Source organism: Leptosomus discolor, chromosome 17 (genome assembly GCF_034619465.1).
Source record: "Leptosomus discolor isolate bLepDis1 chromosome 17, bLepDis1.hap2, whole genome shotgun sequence".
Lineage (NCBI taxonomy): Eukaryota > Metazoa > Chordata > Aves > Leptosomiformes > Leptosomidae > Leptosomus > Leptosomus discolor.
The window spans coordinates 7,381,708-7,395,364 of record NC_141407.1 but is presented as its reverse complement, the minus strand read 5'-3'; the positions used below and the strand labels follow the sequence as shown (position 1 = coordinate 7,395,364).

General features: G+C 56.4%; 1 protein-coding gene across 1 annotated transcript; it reads right to left on the bottom strand.

The window, feature by feature from the left end:
* Positions 1–1,765: 1,765 nt before the first annotated feature.
* Positions 1,766–13,444, bottom strand: KCNS1 (potassium voltage-gated channel modifier subfamily S member 1). Its single transcript, XM_086474760.1, has 3 exons — positions 13,436–13,444; positions 7,717–8,709; positions 1,766–2,221 (listed from the first exon to the last, which is right to left on the bottom strand). Exons 2-3 carry the CDS (start codon positions 8,680–8,682, stop codon positions 1,766–1,768), a joined length of 1,422 nt encoding a protein of 473 aa, XP_086330886.1. The 5' UTR covers positions 8,683–8,709; positions 13,436–13,444.
* Between the last annotated feature and the right edge of the window lie 213 nt (positions 13,445–13,657).

The window sequence follows — 13,657 nt, the reverse complement described above, 5'->3', positions numbered from 1 at the left end:
GGCAACCCAGCCGGGACAAGGGACCGCAAACACCACAACCCAGGTGCCTCGGGCCATCTTGCGGCTGACAACATTTCTGAGCTGATTGGGCGGTTACAGGGTACACGTTTCTCCTGCTCAGAACTGGCATTGCTGGGTGTATTCCTCTGTGCACGAAGGAGCTGCATGGTTTCCAAACAGGGAACCAGGGGGCAAGGAAAAACTCCATAGGGAATTAATGCCGTGCTGGGAGCAGCCCTGAACGTGCTCAGCTGGGTGGAGGATCTGGGCAGGAAAGGGGCTTGGTGCTCCGGGCAGACCTCCCTGCCGGGCTGGGTGGTGCTCAGAGGCGGTGGTGACAAGGAGCAGTGTGAGGTCCCCCCTGCCCCGGCTCTCCCGTGGACATGGGGGGTGCTCCCTCCCTGCAGAGGGAAGGGGAGTGCATTGGCACCCGGGGAGCTCAGCTCCCTGTGGGACAGAGGTGATGCAGTGTGACCCCGCTCCTTACAGCGCTCCTGCCCCAAGGCAGGGAGGGACCAGGCTGCAGAATGAAGCCAGGCTGGGGGTTGTGGCGATGGGGACCAGGGCCCATGCCAAACCTGGCTGGCTTTGGTCATTTCCTCCACCCCATCGCAGGCTGCTGCAGGCCCTGGGCTCCCTGGCAGCTCTTCCCGCAATGGAAATCACGAGCGTACGGCAACGGCAGAGGCAGCTTCTCTGTGCCTGGGGGCATCCTCCCGCGTCTGCTCCCTGACAGCCCTTTGCGGGGACTCTGTCTGCTCTCCACCCCGGGGGCTGGGTGCCAGCAGCCACAGAGAACAGCCACTCCTCCGAAACAAATGCCCCGTGGCATGGGAGCCCTGTGGAGCAAAGGGCTTGGGGTGAGAGCCCCACCGGGGGTGGCCCCTCAGTTCCCCCAGCTTGATCTTCTCCAGCTGCTTCTGCCATGGAGGGCAAGCATCCCTTTTGCCTGGCCATCCCTGGCTGGTGTCCCCCTTTCCTGGACAGTGCTCCCAGCCACGCCATGCTCCCAGCACAGCCCCAGGCCCAGATCCCTGGGGGGTCCCGGCAGCGGCAGCACGCAGGAGAGTGGTTAAACCCCAATTGCAATGGAAGGAAGGTGAAGTCCAGTCGAACCCACTGCAGGGGCTGGGCACAGTGGGCCTCACCCTGAGCTGGATACTGCCTCTCCTTCCATACAGACTCATTTCCAACCTCCTTTCCCCCATGGCTGCCAGGGGAGCTGAGCCTTCCGAGGCTGTTTCCAGCTGGGTGTAGGATGAGGTTGGGGCTGAAGTTGATGCCGACCTGGTGCAGGACCTGCAAGGGCAGCCAGCCTGGTCAGGGGATGCCTCACCCTCAAGCTGTTTAACCTCACCCTGGACAACACAAAACCTCAGGGCAGAGGAAAATCCTCCTTCACGCAGCCAGGACAGTGCCTGGTCAGGGGCCAACTGTACTTAGTTTTTTCTCACTCCCTTTCTGGCAGGGATATGTCCAGCACTGCAGCCTCCATTTGCAGCCATGGGGGAGCAGGGCCATCGCTGGGCGAAGGCTGAGACACATCCAGGTGGCCCTGGCCGCTGCATCCCGGGGGCTGGAAGCAGCCAGCACTCACTGGGCATCTCCTCCAACCCCTCCTGTCCTTCACTGGGGGTTTGCTGCCAGACGTGGTGCAAGATGGTGAGAGCCTGGCTCTCCTGCCGTGTCCCGGTGCAACAGCCGTGCCGTGCTCGCGGTGAGCAAGCAGGTCCCACGCGCGCCCCGGTGCCGTGGCACGGTGGGGTCAGGGTGTGGGGTGGATGCTGGGCGTCAGACCACGGCGGTCAGGGCTGCCTCTGCCCAGGGAGGTCTCACTCAGAGCGTCTGAATCTCGGTCATGGCTAGAGGTGCTCTCCACATCCTCGGGGTCTTTCTTCCCGCTGTTCCTCACGGCCGCCTCCAGCGCCTTCTGCTTGCGGTAGAAGTGGGAGAACTTGTTGAAGATGATGGTGATGGGCAGCGCCACGACCAGGATGCCCCCCAGGATGCAGCCTGAGGCGGCCAGCTTGCCCGCCACAGTGACAGGCACCACGTCACCGTAGCCCACAGTGGTCATGCTGACTGTGCCCCACCACCAGCACGCTGGGATGGTGTCGAAGCCGACATCCTCCTCTTTCTCAGCGGTGTAGGCCACGCCGGAGAAGACAGAGACACCCACGGCCAGGTACAGCAGTAAGATCCCCACCTCCCGGTAGCTGTGCTGGAAGGCAAAGCAGAGCAGTGGTCAGTGGGTGCCACCGCACCCATCATGGCCAGGACACTGGGATCCTGCAGGGCTAATACAGCCCTGCGTGCAGGGTCCCCGCACACCTCTGTCGGGGATCTCGGTGCCTCTACCCATCTCTGCCATGGGATGTCCCGTTGCGGGGCCAGGCTGAGACAGGTCTGGGGGTGCGTGGGTGACCCACACCTGGAGCGAGTGGGGTGGCTGGGAAATCAGCCCTGGCACCCACAGCCGCTCCTCTGCCCTCCACCAGCCCGTGAGGAGGAGGCAGTGCCGGGAGGGAAGGGGGACCTGTGCTTCCCAGCCAGGGTTCCTAGGCAGAGGCTACTCCCCCTCCTCCAGCACCCACTCCGACCCGATCTCGGCTAACAACATTTAGACACATTTTCTTTTCATCTTGGCAGGTCCCCAGAAACCACCTAATAGGCAGCCTCTAAGTGAAGCGATTTGTACCTTCCCCTGACGCTGGCGATGTGCTCGCCGGGAGGACGGGCAAGTCTGCAGGCTCAGCTCTAGCTCTTACCCAGGTCTCAGCCCTGGGCTCCCTGGCTGCCAGGGACCCCACAACCAGAGCCCCAGGGACCTGATCGCTCCTATACCCCAACACCACCTATAGTCCATCATCCATTTAACCCTTTTTTAACATGCGTGGGGGGGGTGGGGTGGGGTTCTTGCAGAAATGACTGTTTCTGAGATAATTACATTTCCCTTCAGGTTTTGCTGCTCCTCCACGGGAGATTCGAAATGAACCTCAGAGCTGATATGAATCCAAGCAGCCCTGGTCATCAGGTCGGTCCAGGGATCCGTCCAACATCAGTATGGGCTGGTCTTAGCACCCATCACCATAGGGTGCTGCACCCCCCAGCTCGATGAGCCCCAGCCTGAGGAGTCTGGGACCCCAGTGGGAACAGGGCCATGGGACACTCAACGTCCCAGGCGGGCGTACAGGACCTGTGGGGACAGACTGATGGCAGAATTGTGCAGCACTCCTTGAAGAAGCCATCATTTCTCTGATTTCATGCTAAAACATTTGTGTTGCAATCTTTCTTTGGATCTTCTTAATTTTTGAGCAAAGTATAAACCTGTGCCAGGAGCACAGTTGGGGGACAAGGCAGCAAGTGATGCTGGGCAGGGAGCTGACAGAGGACATGCTGGTACCAGGCGAACCGCTATGGGCCAGCGCTGGGCCAAATCCAGCACCCAGCTCCAGCCCCTGTCCCACAACTGGTGAGGTGCGAGCCAAAAGTCCTGCACACATTGGGGATGGGGACCCCCAGCACAGGCTGCTCTTAAAGCCTCACAGACCAGGAGGGGACCGCCCAGACCCCATTTTCTGGCAGGGCCAGGCTAGTCACCCGACAGTGCCAAAGCCACAACCATCCTCACAGCACGGCTAGTCCACTCATTTTTTGATTGTCACAAGCGAATTTCTTGGGTGATTCTGCCCAATGATCTGCCAGCTTGCTCTTCATCTTTTGAAGAAAGGAAAGCAGAGTTCTGATCATGGGATTTGGGTTTTTTTCCCAGTCTCCTAACAAGCAGAGAATGCTTTAGTGGCGACCACATAATGACTAAACGAAACAACATTTCAGCAAAGCAAACAGCAGAAGACGTAGGAAAAGAGCTTCCACGGTCAAGACAAGACTTAAAGGAGGTGGACTCATGGTAGGGAGGAAGAAGACTTTGCTTAGACTGCTGGCAAGAGCTGCTCAGCTAATGTCAGTAATACCGAGGGGAAATAATCTCCTCCTCCACTGCCGTTGCCTGTGGCTGCAAATGCCCTACAGCAGCCTGAGGGACCTCCTGGAGAAGGACAGACAGCTCAGAGCCACCGAGTTTCAAGGATGTATCACTTGGCCATGAAAGACTTGCTCCTGGCTGGAGCTTAACAGCACGTCTGTATGTCCCAGCTGGGGAGCAGCAGCGCCGAGTAAACTTATAAATTTTTAAAGAGTATCAGTTATGGCCCTGGGATTGAGTTGGAGGGCGAAGGCAAGGGGGAAGTCAGGCAGCTCGATAGCTCCTACTGTTTTAAGTTACAAGCAGGGTCAGGGTTTGCAGCACAGGGGAGTCTCCAGGAATCTCCCAGCTGATCCTCAGGCACTGGCTGCCACCTATTTGCAGCCGTTTAACCTCGAAACATGGGATTTGCTCATTGATCCAGGGGCTGGCAGCTGCATCTGGGGTTTGGATGGGATGGAGGCTTAGCCAGGGTTCAGATGGGATTCAGGCTCAGCAAGCAGCCAGCCCTGGGGGAGGTGATGCAGGGTAATAAAAGGCACCAGCAGAACAGCCACCCCAACAGCAGTTTCTTTGGGTTCCTGCCCTGGTGGGAGGTCTGCCTGCCCTGAGGACAGCCATGGACCACGCACAGGCTCCTTCCCCCACTGAATGCACATCTTTGCTCCAGTATGGCAGAAGACAGATGAAATGGAAGAGCCTGGTTTGAGCCCAGCTGGAGATACCAGCACGGGGACCAAGCACGGAGATGGCCTGTGATAGCAAGAGCCCGGTAGTACACCTGCTGTCTGGGGACGTGCGGCACCAGCTCTTCCAACCCATTTGTGTGTTTAGGCCCCTCAGGGGACGCCTGTAGATCCCTGCAGATGCCTAAACTGCTCAGTGCCTAACACCTATTGACTGCCAGTGGGAGTCAGGCACCAAACCCGCACTCAGGATGCTGCAATAACGGTAATGGATGTCGTGCATGGCAGGGAGGAAGAGTAGAGATGCGTGGGAAGCCTGTACTCAAATTAAATAGACCCTGGATCAGGCCCCAAGCAATCTGAAGACCATTCAGAGTTTATGATGCACAAATGGCAGAAATCCCTCTGCTAGCACTTTCGTGGCAGGGGAACAATTACTCGGCTTGCCAGAGCCATCGCTCTCGCTTCCTGGCTGTTAACAGCCTTTACTCCTCTGCTGCTGCTTTATGCTCTTGCAATAGGAAGTAAATTATGATTAACAAGACGTTGTAATTTATGTGCCCAGTAAATCACAATGCCAAGCTGCTGCGTCAGATTTGTGTCTTCGCTCATCCCCATTTACAGCTGGCTCCGGAGTCCCCGGGAAGCGGCACTTTCCAGGACGTCACTCGGTGAATCAGTGGCTCGGCAGAGGCTGGAGCCGGGATGCTGCCGGCTCCCCAGATCTCGTCTGCTGCTTAATAACATGCAGATAAGCCCATCAGTCCCTGCTCTGCTGCAGCGTGTTGTTCACGCTTAAATGGAGCACGGAAAGGGTTCAGGGAGCCCTTCCCACGTGTACAATTTTATTTAAATTTCTCAAGCAGTGTTACATAGAACTGTCACTTGCTAATTGCTCTCTCAAGGTGAGTGTTCAGAAGCAAGTATGATGCAGGTAGGACTTAAGGCATCTTCATTTCAAACAATCCTCCCTGGACCCCATTTTCAGCAGGCTTTGAGGATGCCAGGAATTTCCCACACACACTTATTCTGATGCTCTTGTGGGTTTTGCAGGATTAGTGCTGGGCTGGGCTGGTCCTGCTTCACAGAAGAAGTTGGCAGAAGACCTTTCCTGCTGCCCGTCGTCATCCCCAGCCACACTCAAGGTTTGCTTTTCTCCAAGGCTTACCCATGGGAACAGGTCCAACCCTGTCAGTCTAGTCCTGCTGATGCCAGGACATCCCATGCCAACTCTGCCGATGCCAGGGCATCCCATGCTGGCCCTGCCACAGCTGCAGCAGCAAGAAACAGGGTGTCCCCAGCCGCAGCTGTACCCCCTTCATCCCTGCGATAGCCCTTCGGAGGGAGCAGCACCAGGAGCTGCAGCTCTGGCCCCTGCCACGCGCTGAGTGCCAGGAGAGTGTCCCTTTGGCTGAATTTCAAGCTCTGTTACGAAGATTGCTTTCCTTGACCACTGGTTTGGCACACTGTTTGTTTGAAAGGGAGAAGAGCACAGGGATATTTGCATGAGCAGTGCTTGAAAACCCGGTCTTCTAGTTCGAACATGGGGACCAGAGGCAGTCCCACGAGAAGAGGAAATGTTTGTCCTGGTGGCCTCTACCCTATGCCCAGCACAAGCCTTGCATGCGGTAGGGCACTGAGAGGGTGCGTTGCTCTGCAGCTTGGCAGGCTTGAGGATTGGCTTCAGGATTTCTCTTGATGTGGTCGCCAAGAATCAGAGACAATCAAAGGCTGAGTTTAATTGGCCTCTGCAGCAAGCTGGATTTTCTGTGTAAGCGCAGGAGGTGAGGGGACAGTTTCACCCTCCTCAGATTCAGGCACATGGTCCTCAGCACAAGGGGGACGGAGGAGAGAGGGTTGGTGGGGGAGAACAGAAAGCCACGCAGGGCGCCATGGCTGGTCCATGCTGTGCAGCCGAGCTGCAGTGGTGGAGGTCTGGGCTGCAGCACCGGGATGGTGAGGATTTCATGATAGCTTCGTGCTTTGAATCTTGTCACAGCTGCTCTTGGTCTGTCTAAGGAGGTGGGGTTGCGGCAGAGGGCGTCTGGAGAAATACAGCCTTGGGGCACGCCATGGAGGGTGGGGACCTACTCTCACCAAACTTGCAGCAGTGCCATCTCTTGGCGTGCCTGGACCCTGGTCCTACACTGTCTCAGCAGCTCCTCATCCAGCTCTTACTCCTGAGGTCCACGTGGTCCCGGGGCCAGCTTCCCCCAGTCCTGCACGCCCTGCTTTCCCCGGGATTTTCCAGCATGCTGAGGGGCAGCTGCTGGTAGCCCAGGCTCTGCCGGGGGCATGGACCCTGACTTGGGCTGGTTGTCCCAGGCCCTGCAGCTAACTCTTTGATTTTCTACTGCTGCTCTGCCCTGCCCGTGGCTAACCACGGTGAGTCACAACTTCATCATATCCTGGAGCATCCAAGTGTCAGCTCAGCTGGACCAGGATATCTTTATGACTCCTTAGATGGGCAGACACCAAGGGCTGGATTCTCGCCCCTGGCCAGCTGGCAGCGTGCCCTTAGGAGGTTCCCCCTTCTCCCAGGCTGGGGACAGGAGCAGCTCCGAGCCACACGCACTGGCGCTGGCATACCCAGCAGCTGCTGGCTGGCCTGGTTCCTGCTCAGCAGGGTGCTTGCAGCCCAGCTAGGCACTGGCCCATTTCTGGTGGGACATCACCATCCACCCACGCATGGCTGAGTCCGTTCCAACACCGTACAACGGGGCTTGCACACCATGGTGGAGAAGGGATGGCGTAGTCCCTGGAAGCACCGATTCTGCATGAAGCAAAGGCTGCGAGCAATGGGGTGAGTTGCTGTTTGCTCTGAGTGTGGGTGCAAAGAGGACTCACGCGGTGCTCCGCACACTCGGTTGCTTTGGCAGACACACAAACCAAGACCCCAGCCCACCACCCCAAGCAAGCTCGCTAGACACCACCCAGAGCTGGTAGCTCACTGGGAATGGGAATGTCCACATTCCCCGGCTGTACCAAAGGTCTCCATCTTACCCAGAGACTAAGAGTAGATAAGGAGATAGAGAGCCAATTTACCTTCAAGGTGGCCCCCAGAGACCTCAGTCCGGTGGAGTGCCGAGCCAGCTTCAGCACCCGGAATATCCTCATGAGCCGAAACACCTGCACGACCTTGCCTAGGTTGCCCAGCTCCGAGTCACTGCCCATGGTCAAGTCCACCAAAAGGGTGAAGTAGAAGGGCAACACTGAGACAATGTCAATCAGGTTCAGCGGGTGCTTGAAGAATTTCCTGGGGTTGGGGGAGAGCAGGAGGCGAGAAGACACTTCAAAGGTGAACCAGGAGATGCAGAAATACTCCAGCTTGTGCAGGATGGGTTCATCGAGCACATTGCCGTTCTCATCCACCTCCTGGTACTCAGGCATGCTGTGGATGCACATGGTGGCTATGGAAACCAGCACCACACTGATGGACACGAAGCTGAAGAGTTTGCTGGGGATGGAGTAGCCAGGGTTCTCCATGGTGAGCCAGAGGCGTTTGCGCAAGTTGCCGCAGCGCAGTGTGCTGTAGCGCAGCAGGTCGTGGTTGATGTCGGAGATCTCATCAGGGGACGTGTCCACGCTGCTGACCTCGCTCTCCTCGTCCCAGTTGTGGTGCCGGCTCTCCAGCTTGCGCTCGTGGTAGCGGTAGCTGCAGCAGGAGTCCAGGAAGAACTCGTTGATGCCCCAGTACTCGATCTCCTGGCAGAAGGAGAAGACGCACAGCTCCTCCATGACGTGCAGCTTCCCTGTCTGGTAGAAGTGGAGCACGTAGAGGAAGAAGCCAGGGTTTCGGTCAAAGTAGAACTCCCTGGCGCTCACGTCGTAGTCATCGCAGAGCTGCAGGATGGACTCCTCCGAGTCGCAGGAGAGCAGGCGTCCCAGGCGGGTGTCGGGGAACTTGGAGAGGGCGCTGGAGCTGAGCCGCCTCCTCAGACCCCCCACGTTGATGTTGATAACGTCCTCCTCAAAACTGGGAGCCCAGTAATTTAAGGTCTTGTTGACCATGATCAGCAGAGCGGGAGCTGGTTCCACCTGTGGGCGAGACACAGTGGGGCTGGAGGGGATGCAGGGCTCCCCCCAATCCGGGGGCTCCTGGAGGGGAAAGGACCAGAAGCACCCTGGGGAGTGAGGAGGGATGTTTGCATTTTGAAAAGCGAGGACCAGGGAGAGGGAAGGGGAGAGAAACAGCTTTGAGCAGTTTATCTTCAGTAGTATGGCAGGAAAAAAAGGCACCGATGATTTTTCTAGGTGAAACTTTTCCTTGCTTTTTTGACCTCTTAAAGTTTCTCCCTTTGCAGATCGCTAATGGCCTAAGGAAGGCAGTCTACTGCACCGCCAGCACCTCATCCATGGGACTTTCCTTGTTCAAACAGGTAATTAGTCACTGAAGAGAGGATTTATCCCCCAAAGAGCCTCCCACATGGAAAAAATAGATCTCGTCAAATCACCAATGCAGTGATTCTGCCAAAGAGCTTTGTAGCCCGACTACCTACGTTGCTAATTAGACCTGGTCAAAACGTCCTTAGATGGTGCAATCTCCCCTGCAGCAAAGGCAGTTTTGCCAAAATCCAAGTGTTTTCACAGAAGGTGTCAGTTTTAGGGAGAATGTCAGTGGAAGAAGTGTCAAAACAATTCATCTGCCTGCTTTGTTTCTTCTTGTGTGTTCTGTCATGTAAAATATTAAAATTATTTTTGTAATGTTGAAACATAACAAAAACATGATTCAGAATCACTGATGACTCTGAACTTAAAATCTGAACATTGGTAGGGAAATAAATACCAAAGTTTTGATTTCTACTGTGTTTCAGAATTTTAGAAGTTTCGGGGAGCTGGGCTTTTCCATCCAGCAGAAATTCCATTTTCCAATGACCAGCAGATAAAGCATCTAAGAAAGAGAAGAATTCCCACACCTCCAAACACATTTACCCATCTTGACCAGAAGCTTAGAATGACAAGGTAAATAAAAAGGTTGATGATCTTCCTGCATTACCTTGAAATCAAACTTCTCCACCTACCTTATTCATCAAAATGCCTGGAGACCCCCAGAGCAGCCCCGTACCCATGTGGTCCCTCTGCTCCGGGCACTGGGGTGGTGGGTGTCCTCAGGAGGGACACTGCATTTGGTCTCTTGGTTGAGAAATTACATTTTTTCCCCACGCATTGGCTACTTTGGAAAAATCCTCCTGTTAGGCATGACTTGCTCCTGAGCCCTGCTCACACTTCAGGGTTGCTGTCGCTGATGCTTTTGCTGCAGCGGTCACCGAGGCATTTGTAACCTCCAGACTGGCCTGTCTCCCATCCCAAAAGCTTCCCTCCCTGGTTGTAATCATGCCAGCTGCTTATTAGGAAAATCCCTCACCTTCTCTGTCTTGTCACCCATCAAAGTTTTCAAACGTTTAGGTGACACAGGGACAGAGGCAGCAGCCAAGCAGCAGGAGCTGAGGGAAAAGGCTGCAGCAGCCCCCATGGTGATGCCAAGGTGCCACCAGACTCTGCACAGGACAGTCCAGTCTGACAGCAGCCACCAAGGGCCAAGGCCAGGTCAGTGACACAAGGCAAGTCCCCCCTGCCCAGGGGAATCCCAGTTCCTCTGCAGACCCTGTTGCACCCCGGCCCTGCGCTGCTCACCGAACATCTCACGGGTTTTACAGGGCTAATCTCAAAGCAGGGGAAGGGCTTCGCATGTTTTTCAGTGTCTGAGAAATGCAGCGTAAAAGGTTTGTCAGACCAGGAGGGACCTGGGGGACACACATGTAAATCTGCAGGTCACAGTAGAGCTGGAGAGGAACAGGTACCGGAGCACTGGTTAGAACTAAACCCCAGCGGTATGCTTTTAAACTGAGCAGGGCTGTAGGTGCAGCAAATGCCAGATTTGTGCGAACCAGCCTGGCAAAGGCATCTGCTAACTCCACTGCATCTCCCAGCCAGGGCTCCTTAAAGACACAGACTTTGCACCACAAAGCCAGCGCTTCCCATTACACCATGTCTGAAGGACGCAACCGGCTTGTGATAAACCTCAGAGCTTAATTGACTCATTTTCTGGCCTTTCAAAGGGGACAGGAAAAAAAAAATCAACTTTTTTAATGCTTGAGACAAAAGCAAGGGAGAAAAAGGAGTGTAAACACTCCTTTTCAGGGATAAATTGCAATTTCTGTCACAGATTAGCTTTTCCAGGGAAGATATCACACAGCCCATCTGTGGGGTGGGGATGACTAATCCAGGTTCCTTCCAGAAGGATGCTTGTGCATTCAGGCTACAAACACACACACAGGGGCCATGGGGGTGGGTCTGTGGGATCCAGCTTATCCCACACCCATCCTCAGCCTCTCTCCGCACCCACCCTATAGCAGCCGCTCCAGGAGACCAGGCCAAATGTCACCCGAATCAAAGGCAAGGTGGTTTGGGGGCTGGGCTGGGGCATGAGGCGAGGAGGGAGCCGGCTCCCACCTCTCAAAAAAAAAAAAAAAAAAAAAAAAGTGGGTGTCAGGACCCTGTAAGCTTTTGTATGGCAGGGAAATCCCTCCCTCCCTCTCACGGAGGAAGCAGAGTGAGGAGAAGGGTCGAGAACTGTCTGAGATGCTTCTTTCTGATGTTCACTTCTGAATAGAGCAAATTATTTCTGCCCACATACGGCTTTCATCTAGGAATCTAAAGCAGCAATTAATAGTTTTATAACTCTTTTGTCTACCCCTTTCACGACTAGCTAAGCTCAGCTTTAGAACAAAACTGGGGTTTGAACTAAGACCTGGTGTGCTCTCCCCTGTTGGATCACCAAGGCATGCGCCCATCTTGTATTTGCAGGGGTATCTGCTGGGAAACAGAAGCTTGCTTTAGGAAGGTTGGGTGGGTTTTTATTTTAAAGTGCAATGGACGGAGAATGCAAATGTGTCTGTCTGGAATAGCGTGAATTTGCAAAATTTTCCTTTAGTTAAACCAAAATTTCCATGAATGATTGGAAAAATAGAACAGACAAAGCCAGTCTCTTTCTGATAAATTTTGAAATATATTGTAAGCTATTTTAAGGAGACAACCATCTCCTTAGATGAATTACACAAGCCCAGGGTGAGCTGGGTGTTGGGCGTTCAGATGAATATGTATCTTGTGGAGAAAAAAAAAATCTCTGATATATGCATTTATGACAGCAAAAAATATAAAAACAGATCAAGCATATCTGTAAGAAATGCTAGAAGAGTTTTCGTTGACAATGTATTTTTTTCTTAAAGGCTTTCAAATGGAAGTTATGTATATTTATTCTAACTGGCAGAGGGAACCCAAGGGAGTGGGAAGGAAGATGCTAATAGACATTCAAGTGAGGATGCAGCAAGTGCAGGGAGTATTGCACGCAGGGGCTTTTCCAACCAGGTACAATGGATTTAGATTAACAGTCCAAATAAAAAGCCCTGTACTTACAGCTCAGCGAGGCTTCCCAGCGGGGAGTCGTGTGGCTTGTCTCAAAGGAGCCGTTAGAAATGTGTAGAGGAGGAGGAAACCCTCATCCTTTGCCTGTAGCCCAGTCCCAATCGCCCCGTCACCCCGGGCTTGTGACCCTGCACGTCCCAGGTGTGCAGGGCTGGTGGCTGCAAACCACTGGAGAAGTCCTGCGCGGGATGCCATGGGGCTGGGATAGGGCTGGGGGTCCCCCGCTGGGTACCTGGCGGGGGGGAATTGGGGCTGGCTGACCTCCCAGCTCCTGCAGGATGGTGTCCCCATCGACCATACGCCGGGGCAGGGCTGGGCAGACGCCTGCTTTCCGAGCATCCGAAAGTGCCCCTGCAGAACCCTGTCTCCATCGCTGAGTGTCCCGGTGCCCATCAGCCTGAAGATGCTCAGGACCAAGCCCTTCCTTTGGCCGTGGGGGGATTGCCAGGGGGCCGGGGCGGGGTGGAGGGGCATGGGAGGGGGATTCCCACTGCTGGCTGCTCCCTGCAGGCAGAGCATAAGTTGCTGCTGCACGCTGAGAGGCCAAAATGCCCAGGGCTGGGAATGCAGATGACGGGGGGGGGGGGGGGGGGGGGTGGAATTCCCTGCTCGCTTCGGGGTGCAGGAAGGGGTCATTACCAATAGCTCGGCTTTCTGCTGCCAGCGGGCAGCCCAGCGCCTGCTGCAGCTGATCCCCTGCCCTGTGCCAGCCTCCGCTCCCAGATCCCACACAGTGGGTGCACAGCTCTCCGGGGGGGACCCCCTGTTCCCTGGGGAGGAGGAGATGCAGCCCCCGCGGGGAGAAGGCTTCGGAGAGGGGGACTCTCCTACACCCGCCTGTGCCCCGGGTCCCAGCAGCATCCCGGGATGTGGGTGCTGGCACGGCGGCTCCCCGCTCGTCCAGGGATGTCGGTGTCTTCGCTTCCCCGCTCGTCCCGGTGTGCCGCTGCCCCCATCCCTGCTCACCCCCGCATGCTACAGCTCCGGTTGCCCTCTCACCCCAGGATGCCGGTGCCCCGGGTGCCTGCCGCGCCCCAAGGTGCTGATCCCTGCAATGCCCGGGAATACCGGTGCCCCGCGTTCCCGAGACGCCGGTGTCTCGGTCCCTGCTGTTCCCTGGGCTGCCGATCTCACGGTCCTCGCCTCTCCCGGGGATGCCGGTGCCTGCAGCCCTCCGGCATGCCGGTGCCCCGGGTCCCCACCCCGCCCCAGGATGCCGGTACCCCAGGTCCCTGGGATGCCGGTGCCTGCAGCCCTCCGGCATGCCGGTGTCCCCGGTCCCCACCCCGCCCCGGGATGCCGGTGCCCCGGGTCCCTGGGATGCCAGTGCCTGCATCACCCCGGGATGCCGGTGTCCCCGGTCCCCACCCCGCCCCGGGATGCCGGTGCCCCGGGTCCCTGGGATGCCGGTCCCTGCATCACCCCGGGATGCCGCTGCCCCAGCTCCCGCCCCGCCCCGGGATGCCGGCGCCCCGGGTCCCCGCGATGCCGGTGCCTGCCGCACCCCGGGTACCGGAGCCCGGCCCCGCGCCGCCGCTCACCTGCCTCGGCGCCGCCCCCG

Coding starts and splice junctions, on each gene's coding strand:
- KCNS1 (XM_086474760.1), bottom strand. CDS start 8,682: ATGGTCAACAAGACCTTAAATTACTGGGCTCCCAGTTTTGAGGAGGAC. Junction 2,222..7,716: donor CTCTGGGGGCCACCTTGAAG/GTAAATTGGCTC, acceptor TTTGCCTTCCAG/CACAGCTACCGGGAGGTGGG.